At 37.0% G+C, this 16,999-nt stretch overlaps 1 protein-coding gene across 2 annotated transcripts; it reads left to right on the top strand.

Annotated features, from left to right (window-relative positions):
* The first annotated feature begins 461 nt into the window (after positions 1-461).
* Positions 462-16,105, top strand: LOC126967078 (zinc finger protein 260-like). 2 transcript variants are annotated; one of them, XM_050811456.1, is made up of 16 exons: positions 462-668; positions 1,053-1,151; positions 1,225-1,327; positions 1,413-1,672; positions 3,073-3,265; positions 3,833-4,047; positions 4,972-5,101; positions 6,107-6,228; positions 7,375-7,521; positions 7,986-8,141; positions 8,742-8,886; positions 9,888-10,059; positions 11,967-12,051; positions 12,690-12,836; positions 14,335-14,421; positions 15,160-16,105. In XM_050811456.1, the coding sequence occupies exons 1-16, from the start codon at positions 534-536 to the stop codon at positions 15,238-15,240; spliced, it is 2,277 nt and encodes a 758-aa protein (XP_050667413.1). In that variant the 5' UTR covers positions 462-533; the 3' UTR covers positions 15,241-16,105. The 2 variants fall into 2 exon arrangements, with proteins under 2 accessions (XP_050667413.1, XP_050667414.1); XM_050811457.1 differs by lacking the exons at positions 11,967-12,051; positions 12,690-12,836; positions 14,335-14,421; positions 15,160-16,105 and having other exon boundaries at positions 9,888-11,909.
* Positions 16,106-16,999: the final 894 nt, after the last annotated feature.

Below are 16,999 nucleotides of genomic sequence, written 5' to 3'. Positions count from 1 at the left end.
TTTAAACGTATTTTTTTATTTGTCCTTTTTTATGTTGGTTCACAGTAGTAATACTTATATAATCAACCTGAATGAGAACTTCTACAAAAAAACGTACACAAACTACAACTACATCATTCATGTAAACAAATTTTCATAAAATGAAAAGTACTGGGCCAAACTTTGTAAAATTTTTAAAAAAATCTATAAAAATTTAGAAAAATCATAAATCGGATCATAAATCTCAGCGTAATCGGTGTACATACATAAAAAAAATACCGATTGAATTCAGAACCTCCTACTTTTTGAAGTCTGTTAAAAAAGGTATATACTCGTATATATTTTATTACCAAATCTAAAATAATTCTTATCGTTACCCAAGATCCATTGTTTGAATAATCTGTCAAAAATTCTATAAACGTCAAAACAAAAATCCATGATTGACATTCAGCGTTAATTTCTCCGTTCTCGTAAGATTTGTCAGGAAGTAGGGGGCGCTCCGCGCTACTTAAAATGTGAATTGTGAATCATTGAATGCCTTTCAAATTTCAATAATGGAAGTTCTTTTGTATAATTCCACGGTTTGTCGTCTTTGTGGAGAAGAAAACGATAATGGAACATTATTATATTCAAATGAAGATAATAATCAAAACCTATATGAGATAATTAACTCATACTTACCCATAAAGGTAAACAAACTTACGTTTTAATCGTAGCTCTTTTGACTACCAAATCAATTAAAATGGCGGATAATATGAACATTTACGTGTCTTATTTTAATTTTATTAATATGAAATGTTTTTATCTGCAATTCAATAATAAAAATAGTAATCAATTGATTTATACCGAATATTAACCAAATAGAAGCAATGTACCTAGTGCAAGATTGAACTTTCATAAATTATTAGAACATGCATTGTTTTCCTGCGTATTATTTATTATTTTATTTCTCATATGGCGCGAGTTGGTAATAATTACAAAAAATAAATTAGTTGTGAATGAACTTTAATACTTTTAGTAATTTTTATGCTCTCATTATTTTTAAATTACACAATCATCGATGCTGCTCTTAGTTATCAGATGATGGAGAAATGCCCCGCACAATTTGTCCTGGCTGTACTATACAAGTGGAAGCTACAGTTGAGTTTCTTAATCTAATATTAAATGGACAGGTAAGAAAATCATTAAATTTTCGAGATACTATGAATACATGTGCTTATAAACTTATATTTTGATCATTTTCAGAAAGTACTTCGTGAACTCCTTGATAGGGAAAAAGAATACAAGAAAAGTATTCAAAGTGAAATAAATGATTCAAATGTAATCTCAGAAAATATTGTCTATGAAAGTAAGTATGTGTAAATTATAATAAGTAGAAATAACTCTTTATCTCCTATCAATTATATGTTATTCAGCTTATAAAATATTTCCAGTAAGTACTAGTGAAGGCTTATACCATCTGGAACATCCAATCAGCCTACAAGTGGCGGGGCTAGACAAACCTAAAAGGAAACGTGGAAGACCTTCTAAGAAACCTAAAACTCCTGAGCAATTGGCTGAAGAGGCAGCAGCAGCTGCTGCAGCAAAGGAGTTGGAAGCCCGACATCAGGCTGAAATTGAGGTACAAGAAAATGAAGCACCAGAGGGAAAGAGAAAAAGAAAAGCACCCACTAGATTCAAAGAAGTGGTTCAGGTAAACTAGATAATGAAAATGATATGCACTATAATATTGCAGTTACTTGCTTATTGTCCAATTTATTTCAAATAACAATATATTAATGATAATATAAGACTTTATTCTCACACCAATTAAATTAATGTTTGACTCAATATGTTCAAATCTTTTGTTTGTCATCTAAAACTAAGGAGGTATATTATCTTGATCCCAAATTACAATAGGGATTGGCTAATAGACTTAGTTCTGCAGCATATGTGGTTAAAAAGATTAGACAATTAACTGACAGATATGGCTATACTAATGTTCTCTGGTTATTTTCATAATATTATGTCCTTTGCTATATTATTATGGGGCAGTGCAGCATAAAAATACTATCTTTGTGCTTTAGAAGAGGGCTATTTGCACTAATTATAATCTAGGTCTTAAAGAATCCTAAGGAGAAAACTTTTTAACTGTAGGATCTCAAAATATTCTTGATAATGTTATATATTTTCATAAGTTAATTAAATAATTTGCTAGAAACTGTGATAATAATATGAGGAACAAACATAAGCTTGTTATGCCTACTACTTGGTTAAATTAGCCTTTCGTTGGGTGATGTATGTTGTTTTTACAACATTATCCCAGAAGATGTACAAAACATGTTTTACAAAATTCAATAGAATTGTTATAAAATGTTTGTGAGATTGCTATTACATAAATGGCTTTGGGAATGAAAAGACCACCCTCAGGTTATTTAATAATAATTTTATTGTATGATAGAACATTTATATTATAATGAAAAATTAATAAAATAAGGCCACTGAGTTCAAAATAAGCCCATAAATGGCTCTTGCAAATCCTACTACTCCACAGCTGAATAACTAATCCAACAACCTGGGACTAGATTATGATTATTTTATAGCAATAGCAATGATAATACAGTATAGTATATTTGATTACGAAATAGCGCAAAAAAAATCTGGGAGATTTACTTGCTCCGGTTCTTCTCTCTCAGAGCACCACATGTCTCCAAAGCGGTAGTAGTTTCTAGTATATTAGAAATGTCATCAAAAATAATTCTAAAGGAATCAATTTTTAGAAATTAAATGCCTTTTAAGCATCTTAATAGGTCTGGTCATACCATTTAGATTTATTTTTGATTTTAAATCCTAATTTGAGTAAATTTATTTGAATATTCAATACTCGCCATTTTTTGTCAGATTGTACTGAGGCTTTCCCTAGTTTCTTACATCTCATCTCTATCACAAGCTAAACTTCTCCATCAATTTTGGCTGATCATATAATCTCACCTGCTGATTTCATCCCTTCTGTCTCTTTCCATTTCTAAAATTCCACTTCATTACAGTCTTACAAAAGTGTCATTTGTTTTACAAAAGACAACAATATTTTAAAATAAATATATTGCTCATCAGGGCAAGGAACTTGAAAAGATATTTTTAGATGAGGGACTAATAGATGGAGAGGATATTGATATTGGCAATAAGGCACGGCCCGATCCACTTAATGATGCAAATGTGAAGCTGCCAGAGGTGATTGGTCATGTGGAGACATCCGGTGGACCTGTTGTTGTTGTGAAAGGAAGCAGAAGAGGACGACCAAAGGGAGGTTGGTTCTCACTGTTTGGCTTTGAACAATATATTTATGCAAAGAAGCATAAATTATCTACCATAAAAAAAGGTATATTTGTACTCATTACGATCCTTTAGAAGTAATTTGTTATAAATGACATTCACTTTTAAATACTTTAACTTAATTTTACGAAACATTGAAACTATATTAAAATAAAATTTCTTTTTTTCATAGTTTATCAAAATATCAACATTGATATTTCGATTTTAGCAAAAATAATGCATTTAAATTATCAATCATAGTGTTTTTAAGATTTTTTAGATTAGATGTAGTAAGCAGTAGTACTTGAGACATCTAGCGGATTGCCAATATAATATACTGGAATTGCCAATAGATAGATAACTGAGAGACTGTCTGCTGGTCAAGAATATCCAAAGTTGTATATATGCTGAACAACTCTCTTCTGCAGCACAAAAACTATGTTATTGTGAGCAGTATGGCCATAGCAATAGTTATTTGGACACCTAAATATTTTAAGCTACTGTGGAGCTAGAAGTATGTAATGATGGTGTTTGCGTTCTGTTATTAGATGTTTGTGAACAGGTCGAGTACTTCAAAAGAGGATGAAGTGTCCCGTGTGCGGCCTGGTGCTGACCTCGACGGGGCGCTACATGTCACATGTGGCGGCACACGGCCCGCTGCTGTTCCGCTGCGAGTGCGGCGCCACCTTCGAGAGCCGCGAGCTGGTGGACAACCATCACCGGGACTCGGGCCACCAAGGACACACCATCTTACCGCAGCGAGATCACCAGCCCACAGTACGTATTCAATCCTTTCCGTTAAGTGGTTGGCAACATCCTTGTATACCAGTCCATCTGATAACATTACAAAACTATTCAAATAAAATAGGCAAATTTTTTATTCACCTAGCTCAGAACACCAACACTGATAAATGTTTTACCTAGAGTTATGTATGCGCATTAAACTTGAAACCTCACTTAAATAAAAATTATACTGTTTAAATTAAACAAAACAATATTAATGAGTCAGATTATTTATTATTTAACAATTTAGACATTGTTAACTTATTTTTTAATACGGCTTTACTCACGATTCATCGGACCGACTAGTTTCGAAACATTCAGAGGTCCTTCATCAGGGTGAGTGTAGTGGGTTCGCGATAACGTCCCGTCTCTTACTGCGGACTTATGTATCACTGACACGTTGTCACTAATGGTGTCCACGGGTGCACAAAATGTACTCACTATGTCCACTTCGTGATCATCGGCACTATGGGTCTTATTGCGAGCGTTCAAAGATTTCGTTACAAGGACACGTACGATAAAGTCGTACTATGAAGCGAATAAAAGCGTGATAAAAAAGTATGTGACAGTTATTTGCAATTGTTAAATATAACATTGTTGATTTTAGTACCAAGATAAAAATATTAATGGTCGTTAAATTAGATACCTACTTAATATATAGATTCGCCTAGACAGAACCTGTTGCTGTTTGGCAAAGCATAACAGGCCTGGTAAATTACTGTAGTGTGCATGACATCTACGTCTTACACTCACGATACTTCAGTCACTTTGTTTTAGTGTGCGTGCGTTTGCTGAAAATGAGGCTAACTGCCGCTATTTTTTTCGACGTGTTCACATCTGTCACAGTCTATCTAGACGTAAAAATAATCTAAAATCGTTGATAATAAACTAAATCATAAATATATTTCATGTTTGAAGGATGGATCTGAAACGGCGCCAAACACTGAATGCAATAGCGAACTGCAGATCCCACACAACGGTGAACCTGACACGTCTGAAGGGACGGACGCGGGACGAGGGCAGGACCCTCAATCTGCTGCTGCAAGCGGTGAGTCGATCACGTCTACCTATTTGCTGTCTGTATTGTTTATTTGTCTCCTTAAATAGCACCAATAGTAAAATATACATTTATTTATCATTGACTGTTTTGCCATATATGAAAACTATAAGCTTGTTATAAAGAATGTACCAAAAAAAAATGGTAATACCAGCTACACATGACAAAGTGAAAATAAAAGGAAAGCAGATTGCCCATAAATGTATGGACCGCTGCCTAGAATTGCATCAAATTCTAAGAGTTGAACAAGACATACATGATTTATCAACGATACGTCACTCGAACGGTTGGCTCAGTGTAAAGAGCGCTCGTACTGAACGTGAGAAGTCGCGGGTTCGAGACCCGCATCGTTCATAAATTTTGTTTTCAAATTTAATTTGTGTAATTAATCCCAGAAGTGAGGGTTATCACTTAAAAAAATATTATCACTTATAAAAAAAAGTAACAAACAGCTGTTGTAGCCCTAATAAAAATATTAGCGCACCCCACAGTCAGTCATAGCCACAGCCAGGGCTTCCAATAACTCTAACACGACCGCTTCTAAAGCATATGTAGAAATTAAATACACAGGAACTCCCGCTTAATAGGTAAACCACTATAATCTCCGTTCCATTGCCAAACACACAATTACTTCAATCTGGACCGCTTGCAGCCTTGAACACGGATGTAGGCCCAATAGGCTGGTCGGTAAAAAAATCCATGTAGCAGTTACGCCGATTTTATACAGTCTGACAAATTTAATTATAAAAAAGGAGGTGTTGAGTCATCGTTAAAGTGATTACAATGAGAGTAAACTCCATAAAACGATTTCACGAAAATACATGACCTTTACTATTTGTGAAGCGTGCAATTTTTTTTTTGATGATATTGGAGGGAGATTGTCTATACAGGACACCTGTGACCTGGTGGTAAATAATCACCATTACCGACGCTTCTTTGCAAAATCTTAATTTAACACCTTAAATTAAAAAAAAAAACCATAATGGCGTTGCTTAGAGTCACAAACAGAAGCAGAATCGGAGCTGGGTTTGGACCTGGAGAACAGCAAACAGAAACTGAAGTGTAACTTCTGCGAAAAGATGTTCAGCACCAAGCAGAGCAAGTCCATGCATATCAAGGTACAGATTTGAATATAATACCACGCCACAAACTCACCATCTTTACCATTTTTGGCTTAACGACAGTCGAAAGACACTGCCGACCAAATCGCGGTGTCAGATAGAGCTCAGTAAAGTTCAGACAAGACAACTGTGAGCTAACTTTTTTTGAAGGTACCCATGTCGCATCGTCCCGGAAACACCGCACAAGGAAGTTCATTCATAGTACGTGGAAGAAAGCTCCTTGAATACCGCACTGTGGAGGACCGCCACACATCCAGATGGTGAGGATGATAACCTAACTGGTGGCGTGTCGTGCGAAGGTGGAATTCGGCGGCAGGAATCAGGTTAAACAGCTCTTCGGAACACTCCCCGTGATAAATGCGGTAGAAGACACACAAGTGACGTCTCTACGCAACGCCAAGTGATTCAGCCGTTCACAGAGCACTGTGTTCCCGACAATTCGAGCTGCTCTGCGTTGCACGCGGTCAAATGGATCGATCTGATACTGGGGTGCGTCAGACCAGAGATGACAGCAATACTCCATGTGTGACCGGACCTGCGCTTTGTAGAGCGCTAGAATGTGGGCCGGCTTGATGTATTGCCGTGCTCTATTAATGACGCCCAGTTTCTTTGAAGTCAATTTGGTTTCACTGTCCTCCGTAAGTGTGCTTCTGAGTTAATTCCAGTGCTTACGCGTTTATAATAATAATAATAAATCTTTATTTCAGGCATAAAATCCCACGTCACAATATTTAGTAGTAAAACTAAATAAAATAGGATACAATAAAGTTAAAATACATATGATTATGATGATTATTCTGGAAACCTAAACTAAAAGGTCAGACCATGTCCATCTGATCCCTTAAAAAGGTGACAGCTCGCGTTCTAAAGTAGTAATTATAGGCCAATTTATATATATATATATATATAAAACACATTTGAGATCCGAGTAGCAAAAGTTAGTCAGATTTAAAAAAATGTTTTGTCATACTAGAAGACAGTTTCTGTAAAGTATCTGAATCACAGTCGATACTTTCATCCACGATAAGAGTTTCGTAATTTTTTTACATTATAATATTTAATTTAAATAATAATTTAATACAAGTTCAAGTTGTTCGGTTGTGTTAAATTATTTTCAATATATTCATACTTCATGTTCGGCAGGCTATTCATCGCGGCGAAAAATCATACAAATGTGAGGAGTGTGGCGTCAGCTTCGCGTACCCGCGCTCGCTGATGCTGCACGCGGCGTCGCACCGCAAGACTCGCGGTGCCGACTTCAAGGGTTTCGCCTGCGACATATGTGGCAAGGTGAGACTCTTGCACCCATCAACACCCGTATTTGCTGTTCAAAGTCAAAATATGTTTATTCATTGAACTCATATTTGATCATTTTGAATCGTCAATTTAAGGTTTTTTATAATAATAAGAGCTACATAATGTAGTTTGTAAAAATAATACATATACTAATACTCTAAAAAATTAGAATACATACTTTGTTTTATTAAAACGAAGTTAGAGCAAGTTCATTCCCAAGCATTTTTATCATCTCAGTAATCCGTTATTTTATAGTAAGCTTTTTTATAAAGTTCTCGTTTAATCGAATTTTTTAAACTTGTTAGTTTGTTATAATATTAAGCGTATACACTGCCCTTTAAATGATTTACCAACTTTATGTTGCTGCACGCGGCAATATTAGCAGCACCAACTGCGCGGGTTCCGACTGTGCCCCGTGTCACTGGGCGTGGAGAATGTACAGTTGCGCCTCTGTGCAGGTTCTGAATCATCCTTCGTCAGTGGAGTACCACAAGCAGAGCGTGCACTGTCCGCAGCGCTACGTGTGCGGCTCGTGCGGGAAGACCTTCCGCCACCGCCAGCTGCTGCACCGGCACCAGCTGGTCCACACGCAGCACCGCCCCTTCCGCTGTAAGGTGAGGCGCCGGCAGACAGAGCGTATGATGACTTTTCTTATGGCATGTGTTGCGATTTTTTTCCAATCACAGTTTTAATTATGTTTGGCTTCCTGGAGCCCTTCTAATGTACTTATTATATAAAAAAATATTTAAATAAGCGTTACTTTGCGGAAATCCATAATTAGCCAAATGTTTTGAGTTTTCTTTAGTGTTGATTGTGCCAATATTTGTCTTTTTACAATTTGACACGTGTTTTGCCTCTATATGAGGCATTCTCAGGATGTTTTGACTCGCCAAACTCTGGCCCGAGACTGAATTAAATGAGCCAGAAACCTCTCTTGTATACCCTCGTCCCACGAAATGACGCGCTGTGATTGGTCGGCTGTTGTACTTATTATATTATAGATTATTATCACTTAGATGACGTCTACAGAATTTCTCAAGCAGACATCATCTCTGCGAATTATCAGGATTGGAACATACTGTCCCTGCAAGGCCTGTGAATTGTCTCTGTGATCACGAGTGCATGTCGCTTTCCGAAGGGGTGCCCACCACCCATCATATCAGTTATTCCTTCATATTCAATCGAGAGTGACATCCAAATATAATTGGTTGCAGATCTGCGACGCGTCATTCAAAACGAAGGAGAATCTCAAGAACCACACCGCGCTGCACAGCGGCGTCAAGAAGTTCTGTTGCGACATCTGCTCTTGTCGCTTCTCGCACAAGACCAGTCTCAAGCTGCATCTGCGATGGCACGCAGGTAACAACGCTACAACCAACACAACACAACACGTCACATTTTACACACATTAAACAAACGCACTTTACGCGTGCGTTTATTTAATGCACGCATTTAAAGCGGCTGTTATTTTTTGTTTTTATCAGCAAGTCAAGTTTGAGAGGCTCCTTTGCCGGCTAGAATATGGGTACCAAAACGGCGCCTATTTCTGCCGTGAAACAGTAGTGTTAGCATTACTTTGTTTCGATCTGAAGGGCACCGTAGCTGGTGCAGTTACTGGGCAAATGAGATTTAACATCTTATGTCTCAAGGTGACGAGCGCTGCTTAGAATTTTGGGTTTTTCAAGAATATCGAGTGGTACTGCATTGTAATGGACAAGACGTATCAGCTACCATCAACTGAACGTTTTGATCGTCTCGTCCCTTATTTTCATAAAAAAAAGTCTAACATTACGCAACGTATAAAGTTAGGTACCTATATTTATTCAGAAGTTCGACAGCTGTCAAATTTCGAGTTATGTAAAATACTTAAATAAAAATACGTAATTTTATTAACCAGTAAAATGGTTGAACGGCCATTTTCCAATTCACAAAAAAAACAATGATTATAACCGGCCATTCTCCGTATTTTATTTTGTTTATTTATTTATTAACTACCATGACAATGACATGTGATACATGAACATAAAAGAAGTCTAAGGATGTATATAATTATATTTATAGAAATTACTGTGTAGTATTGTCTTTCAAGACATAATTTCTAATGATAAATGTTTTTTTTTAAGTGTTAATTCATTAAAATAGTTCCCGGGTGACATTTTACTGTACTCCTTAAACAATATTTGGTCTAAAAGCACTCTTCTTTCAAATGATACTTGCAAGAATTTATTTAATAAAATTACTAGTTTTATTGATAGCCGCTTATGGCTCCCCCCATTGGCCATTTCAATTAATAAATAATTCCCCATTCCAAAGTCTACATTACGAAATTATAATGATGCATGTCATATGATGATGTACAGGTGACAAACCGTTCACGTGCAGGACGTGCGGGAAATCATTCATCCAGAAGGGCAACCTGTTGGAGCACGAGCGGATCCACACCGGGGAGAAGCCCTTCGCCTGCTTCCTGTGTCCGCGACGGTTCACGACCTCCTCGCAGCACCGCTTGCACTACCGGCGGCAGCACGCCGCGTGAGTGGACGCGACATTCATAATGAACACGTGACGACGTTATATGATTACACTTGCCTAAAAGAATCTATAGACAACTACATCCCAGACCCCAGTAAAAGTTAAGTCCAAATCGAAATTCCCTGTATGGTACTCAAAATCTCTGATTCACATTGTAAAGGAAAAGCTTAAAAAACAAAGAAAATGGAAGGAAACTAATAATCCTCGCAGCTATGATGACTATGTGATACGCAGGTCAAGTAAAAAAATTGTTCAAAGGAAGTGTTTTACACATTATACACGGCGCATGCAAAACTATATTATATCCTAAACTCGTTTACTCCTACATAAAATCACTGAAAAATAACAACAATGGGTATCCTGTAAAACTCACGCGGACAATCTACATATTCCGTTGAAATCTCAGTATGCAATTGCTTTAGTAAATACTTTGAAAGCGTATTCGTAAAACCAGCATAATATTCAAACGATACGCCAAGTTTCACAAATATTACACATAACGAAACGATATGCAACATTATTATTAGAGAAGATGAAACTCACAAATTGCTAAAGTCGTTGGATACAAATAAGGGAGCCGGTAGTGATTCCATTCTCTCAATTTTTTCTCAAACATTTGTTCGTGTGGATCACATAATATTACTCCAGAAGTTAAATGTACTCGGAATCTGCACAGATGGTTCACCTCATATATGACGAATCATATGCAGGCTGTTGTGATGGGTAGCGCCAGAAGTGACTTCGTGTCAATACCATCGGGCGTGCCACAAGGCTCTATCCTATGCCCGCTATTGTATAATGACTATTAATTCGACATACGAAGCTGCTTTACTCACAGCCAACATTTAATGTTTGCAGACGACAAAAAAATCTTTCTCAGAATACGTGACATTGATGACTGTCACAAGTTGCAAGCAGAAACTGAATGCTTTTTTTGTCGTTTACGTTAAAAAATGCCACTACATAACATTTGCACGTAAAATAAAACCGATACCTTTCGACTACAAGATAAATGGCGTCTCAATATCTAAAGTGAGCTCCGCTAGAGAATTGGAGAACAGAACCTGGTCATTCACACTTGGGTGTAAAAATTGATACTAAACTGTGAATGATCAGGTTAATATCGAAGCAGATAAAGTATATAAGCAGTTGGGATTCATCAAATGCGTAACTTGTAACTTCAGCCACATAGAATGCATAAAAACTGTATATTAGTTATGTTCGCAGTGTACTTGAATATGCAAGTATCATCTGGTCACCTTACTATTTCATACACACAAAGGATTGAATCTATACAAAAATAATTCTTAAAGTATCTAGCGTTCAAACAATTTTAAAGCTTTTCATGCAATGAAGAAGCTTGTAAGGACTACGAAATTGACATCTTAGAGAATCGAAGGAAGCTAAGCAATACGCTCCTATTGCTAGCAATCCTAAAGGTAAAATTGATTGTCCCTCCTATTAGCGAGCACACGCATCTTCTGGCTGTATCAAAAGATAACACCAACTAAACACAACTCTGTTCTGCAACGTCTGGCTCTCACGTACAATATTATAATTTATATATTTTTTACTTGTCCAAAGTACAGCTAAAAAAAGAAATAAGAAATATTCGTCTACACACACACACACATACTGCATCACCCTCTAATACACTACACACAAACTTACATACACGCACGCACGCATATGTAACCTTGTTGTGTTAAGTTTATATTCTAAGTAGCTTATTATAGTGATAAATATTTTGTTACCTTATTCTGGTTTGTTAAATCATAAAATGTTATTTCTTTTGTTTAATACCTATATACTGTAATGAGTTTTGGCCTTATTTTTCTACTTTGTATTATAATTATATTGTATAAAATTTTGACGCTGTAGATTACATGAACATAAATAAATGACAGGGCGGGAGTGTGTGCGGCGCCGAGCCGGCGTGCGCGGACGGCGGCCCGTGCGGTGACCGGCCCGCTGGCCACCGTGGACGATGACGTAACTATAACATTATAACATCTAGATATTTACATAAAACGCATAAAGGCATTTATTTTCTCAAAATTGACTCCTTTAGAATTCTTTTTGATGTCATTTCTAATATACTAGAGTTACTACTATCGCTGTGAGAGAGAGGAAGCGACGCAAGAAACTCTCCCAGCATTCTGTTTTTTGCGCTCTTTTCAATAAAATTATACAATAATGTACAGTCATTTCTATCGCTATAAAACAATCATAATCTAGCCCCAGGCTGTCCGATCACTTAGATATTCAGCAGTGGAGTAGTAGGATTTACAACAGAGCCGTTTTTTGATGAAACATTTAAATGTATTTATAGATAATGATGGCACAGTGGCTGGGACTTTATTATAAAAGTGTATACATGTACCCTTAAAGCCATTACGTATCATATAATTGTGAATGAAAAATTTTTAAGTTTAAATTAAGTTATGTTTTAAGTTATCTTTGATTGTTAAGCTTTAATCAATATAAGTATTTTGTCTTGTTGTCTTCCGTGAGAATAATGAGTATTATTTTATAATTGACATATATTTACAACAATAATGGAATAAGGCGTGATTCATCATTTTTATATTATGTTTAGAAAGTGTATAATGAAGTGCCTACTCCGACAGAGCCACAGTTGCGGCCAGATGGTGAAGGAGGACGTGCAGATGTGGTCCGGCGAGGGCGAGGGCGAGGGCGCGGCCGAGGACTGCGAGGAGCGAGTGATCTACGTGACGTACGACAACGAGCCCTACCAGATGATGGACAGCCTGCAGGTCACTCTCTTGACTTGTGATACAATATTGATAGATAAAACATATCAATATTTGGTATGGTATAATCGGGCTAATTTCCGCAACTCGCCGACTGCGCGCCTATTTGCGCGTGTTGGAATATATTTGTTATACCGGCCACCCCAATTCCTCCAGAAACCTTAGCAACCTCCGCTCCTTCTGAAAGACTTCTGGAATTGTGTTTGAGGTACCAAGATGTTTAGCCCGGTAAGTTGCTACACCTGAGCAATGCAGAAGTACATGTGCAGCATTGCCATCATGCAGGCCCTGCACAGGGCTGTCAGTTATAATTTGAATAGAAATATAATATGTATGATAATAACAGGACGTGAGCGTGTCCGAGGAGTGCATCGTCGTGACTAGAGTGACAGGTGCGCGTTCTGTGTTACATATGTACCTTGGTTGCTTGTTGATAGTGTAAATCAAAGCACTCTGTAATATACAATCATCATCATTAGAGCCGGAAGACGTCCACTACTGGACAAGGCTCCCCCAAAGATCGCCACGACGATCGGTCCTGCGCTGCCCTCATCCAACCTACTCCGGCGATCTTGACCAGATCGTCGGTCCATCTTGTGGGGGGCCTACCAAAATTGCGCTTTCCGGTACGTGATTGCCATTGGAGGACCTTACTGCCCCAACGGCCATTAGTCCGCTGAGTGTCCTGCCCACTGCCATTTCAGTTTCGCAATCATTTGGGCTTTGTCGGTGACTTTGGTTATCCTACGGATTTCCTCATTTCTGATTCGATCTCGCAGGGAAACTCCGAGCATAGCCCTCTAAATTGCCCGCTGAACAACAATGAGCTTCCTCATAAGGCCCATAGTTAACGACTGTAATTAGTAATATATTATACTCGATAGGAAAAATAATCCAAAATGCCGGTTCTTAATGCTAGCCGCCTTTGGCTTCCGCTCATTTAATGGCTTAAAGATTTGGTGTTATTAATTTAGTAAGTGCCTAGTGATTCTTTTTACACGCAGTACTTCCACGTATGTGAGCATGTAGAAAGTGATAGTGGGAGTAGGTGTGACCTGTACTTAACAATTAAATATATCTGGGGGTGAATATGATTGCACACTCCCAAGATCGTCCAGGCTCCAGTCATATTCCAGAACACTGCTATACTAAATTTGCTTTGCTAAATTTAAAGTAATGTTATGTAGGTATAATATATATATTATTAAATGATTTATCATAGTAATTATTTTGTAGTTGGTTTTAGGTCGCTGGATTATTAAGATCCTGTCCAGTTCCTATTGAGAGTGCTGTTACGTGTAATTTATAATAAACATAAAACAATTTAGTACATACCAGGGATTCTAGGGGCAACATAATACAAATACACAAGAATACAAATAAATAATAAATATAATAGAAATAAATGTGTATTTAAAAAACTGAACATATATCTTCATTGTATATATCTATTCCATATACTTCGTCCGTGTGTTGATCTGTATCGCCTGTCTCTCGCCAGATGGCGCCGGCCGACAGCCCGCTGCAGGTGCGCATGCAGGACGGCTCACTGCTGGCCATCACCTCGCTGGACGGACACTCGCTGCAGGTGACGTCATGGATGTAGATGTATATATGGCTGCAACCGGGTCCCGGCAAGTGTTGCTCGGTCTAACAGTCAAGTAGCAGCTGAAAGTGTCGCGCCTGATATCGCAATTGTAGCGGAACAGCTTGTAGTAGAAGACTAGCGACCGGCGATGGCGGTGATTACACCTAAGTTGACGACATCGATCTATACGACAATGTCGCCGTAGAAATGTATTAAATTTAAGATTGTTAATTTCTTTGATCGTGTCAAGTAATGTCCTTTCTTTTTTTTTTTAAATAAAATTTAAAACAAAATTATAAGAACGATACGGGACTCGAACCCACGTCATCTCGCGATTCCGTGCGAGTGCTCTTCCAACTGAACTAACCGAATCGAGTGACGTATCGTCATAAAACCTTGTATGCTTTGTTCAGCTCTCGGGTTGTGGCTTCATCTACAGGATCTACTTTACAGTTGATAACCTGCTCAACCCCAGTATTTATATATTAGAAAATTGATTTGAGATGTCGCTCTTGCAAATCTAAACAATTTTTTATGTTATTAAAGTGATTCTGAGGTTAATACACAAATAAAATTTGAAAACAAAATTTTATTAACGATACGGGACTCGAATTCGAGTTATGTCGATGAATTACCCCGAATAGATCAATGGCGAGTTGTCTCTCTCGTGATGACGAGACCACTGCATGCCACGCCAGCTACGTACACAATGTGTGTGTCACCGTTTGTTTGTTGCAGATCGTGACGCAGGACGGACAGACCATCCCGGTGGAGATCAACTCGTGCGAATCCCTGGCGGCCCAACCCTCGCTGTGCTGACGGGAGACCCATCCGACCTCCGGCTGACACGCTTTGTTTCATTATTGTTAAGTTTTAGATGCGCATCGTAAGCGACAATGATTTAATTATTAATCTCGTAGTAACAGACAACAAAACATCACATTATTAATGCAAAGCTTCCTAAATTTAGATTTCATTGCACGTGTCAAGAAAAAAACGTATTTCGAGATCATACTTCTGAGTAATGTAACCAAAACGAACTAGATATTCATTAAATCTACGAGGTGAAAGTGTAAATATGGTTATATAATTGTTTTAAGATTGTAAAAAATAATTAAGTACTTAAATGCACACCACATGGCGAACAGAAAACATAGATATTTATTGGTGGCAAGTATTCAGAGTAAATAATGATATTACCTTGTAATAACGATTTAAAGAGCCTTACTTAATCTATGGAATTTCTCTTATTTTTTAAATTAAATTGAAATGTGACAATAACTACATTTGTGCCATTAAAAGGATATTTCTGTGTGATAACTAAGCATTATTAAATTTTTAGACGTAATTGATCAAAAAGCCGATTTTTATTTGTAATTATTATGGTATAGTTTACATCAACAATTATTTCAATATTATTCTTTGATTAAGTTTTATTTGTTTGTAAATAGTAAATACTATGTAAATATTTTAGACACTTTAGTGATGTAATGAACATATTGTCGATTGTGAGTCTGTACTATGTGTTGTGAAAGTGGCATACATGAGTATTGTTGTAAGTATTAAAAGTTCTGCTCAATATTAGTTACATAATAATAATAAGTGAAATATGATTATAAAGAATATTTAAAAATATCTTAGTGAAATTTGATTATAACTTATTAAAGTTTGTAATTTAAAACAACTTAGTTTTTTTCTATTTATGAAATAATAATGACTATTTTGCAATTTATTTATGGAGACAAGACGTTACAAGACCGTTTGTTTTTTGTTGCATCTTATAATTAATACCGATCAAGGCTTGGGAAATGAAAACAAATACAATAAACATTTCACGAAAGTACGGGTCTACCTTTTGATAGGTACGATCGTGTTGTTTCCAGTTCCTATAACTTTTAACTCTTGCCGTATGAGCCAGGGTGCCATTAAACATGTGCAGTGGCGGCAGGGACGGATTACCAAGTTACCAAGAGCAGATTTCCGCCCAGAACTTGCGTGTTCCGGTCGGCCGATTTTGACATCGTGCTTTGATTTCGCACGGGGGGTTTGCCGCTGAAAGAATCTGGGAGGCACGGTTATATTTCCTCTTTAAAACTTTACAAAAGTATAAACTCAACAAAAGCGGTTTAAATCAAGCCAGTAAAAATAGACTAACCTCGCACATAATTTTCGACCAGTTTTTTTGTGTCACTTACTGAGCATAAAATAACAAAATGCTGCCAGATCCAGGCGGAGCTCTTGAAACGTTTTTACCTTATATCTCGGAAACTATGCACTTTAGGTCAATAGTTTATTGTAGAAAATAAAATCTTGCATCTTTTATTTCCTGTAAACTTTTTTGTAAAACTTACTGTTGATGATTTATGGAGTACTTAATGAACCGGTTTTTTTTTATGAAACCGGTTTTTCTATCTCGGCCGATTGATCTTAAAATATCACCCTTTTTTTGAAGTTAATACTTCTTTAGCCGAGTTAAAAATACTAAAAAGTGCCCACTTTTTAGTATTTTGTAGGGGAAAATCTTAACGTCACCGACATGCTCATAACTGGCGCACGCGATTTATATACAACGTGAATC

The sequence above is a fragment of the Leptidea sinapis genome, chromosome 12 (genome assembly GCF_905404315.1).
Source record: "Leptidea sinapis chromosome 12, ilLepSina1.1, whole genome shotgun sequence".
Taxonomy (NCBI): domain Eukaryota; kingdom Metazoa; phylum Arthropoda; class Insecta; order Lepidoptera; family Pieridae; genus Leptidea; species Leptidea sinapis.
This window is presented reverse-complemented; position numbering and strand designations above follow the sequence as displayed.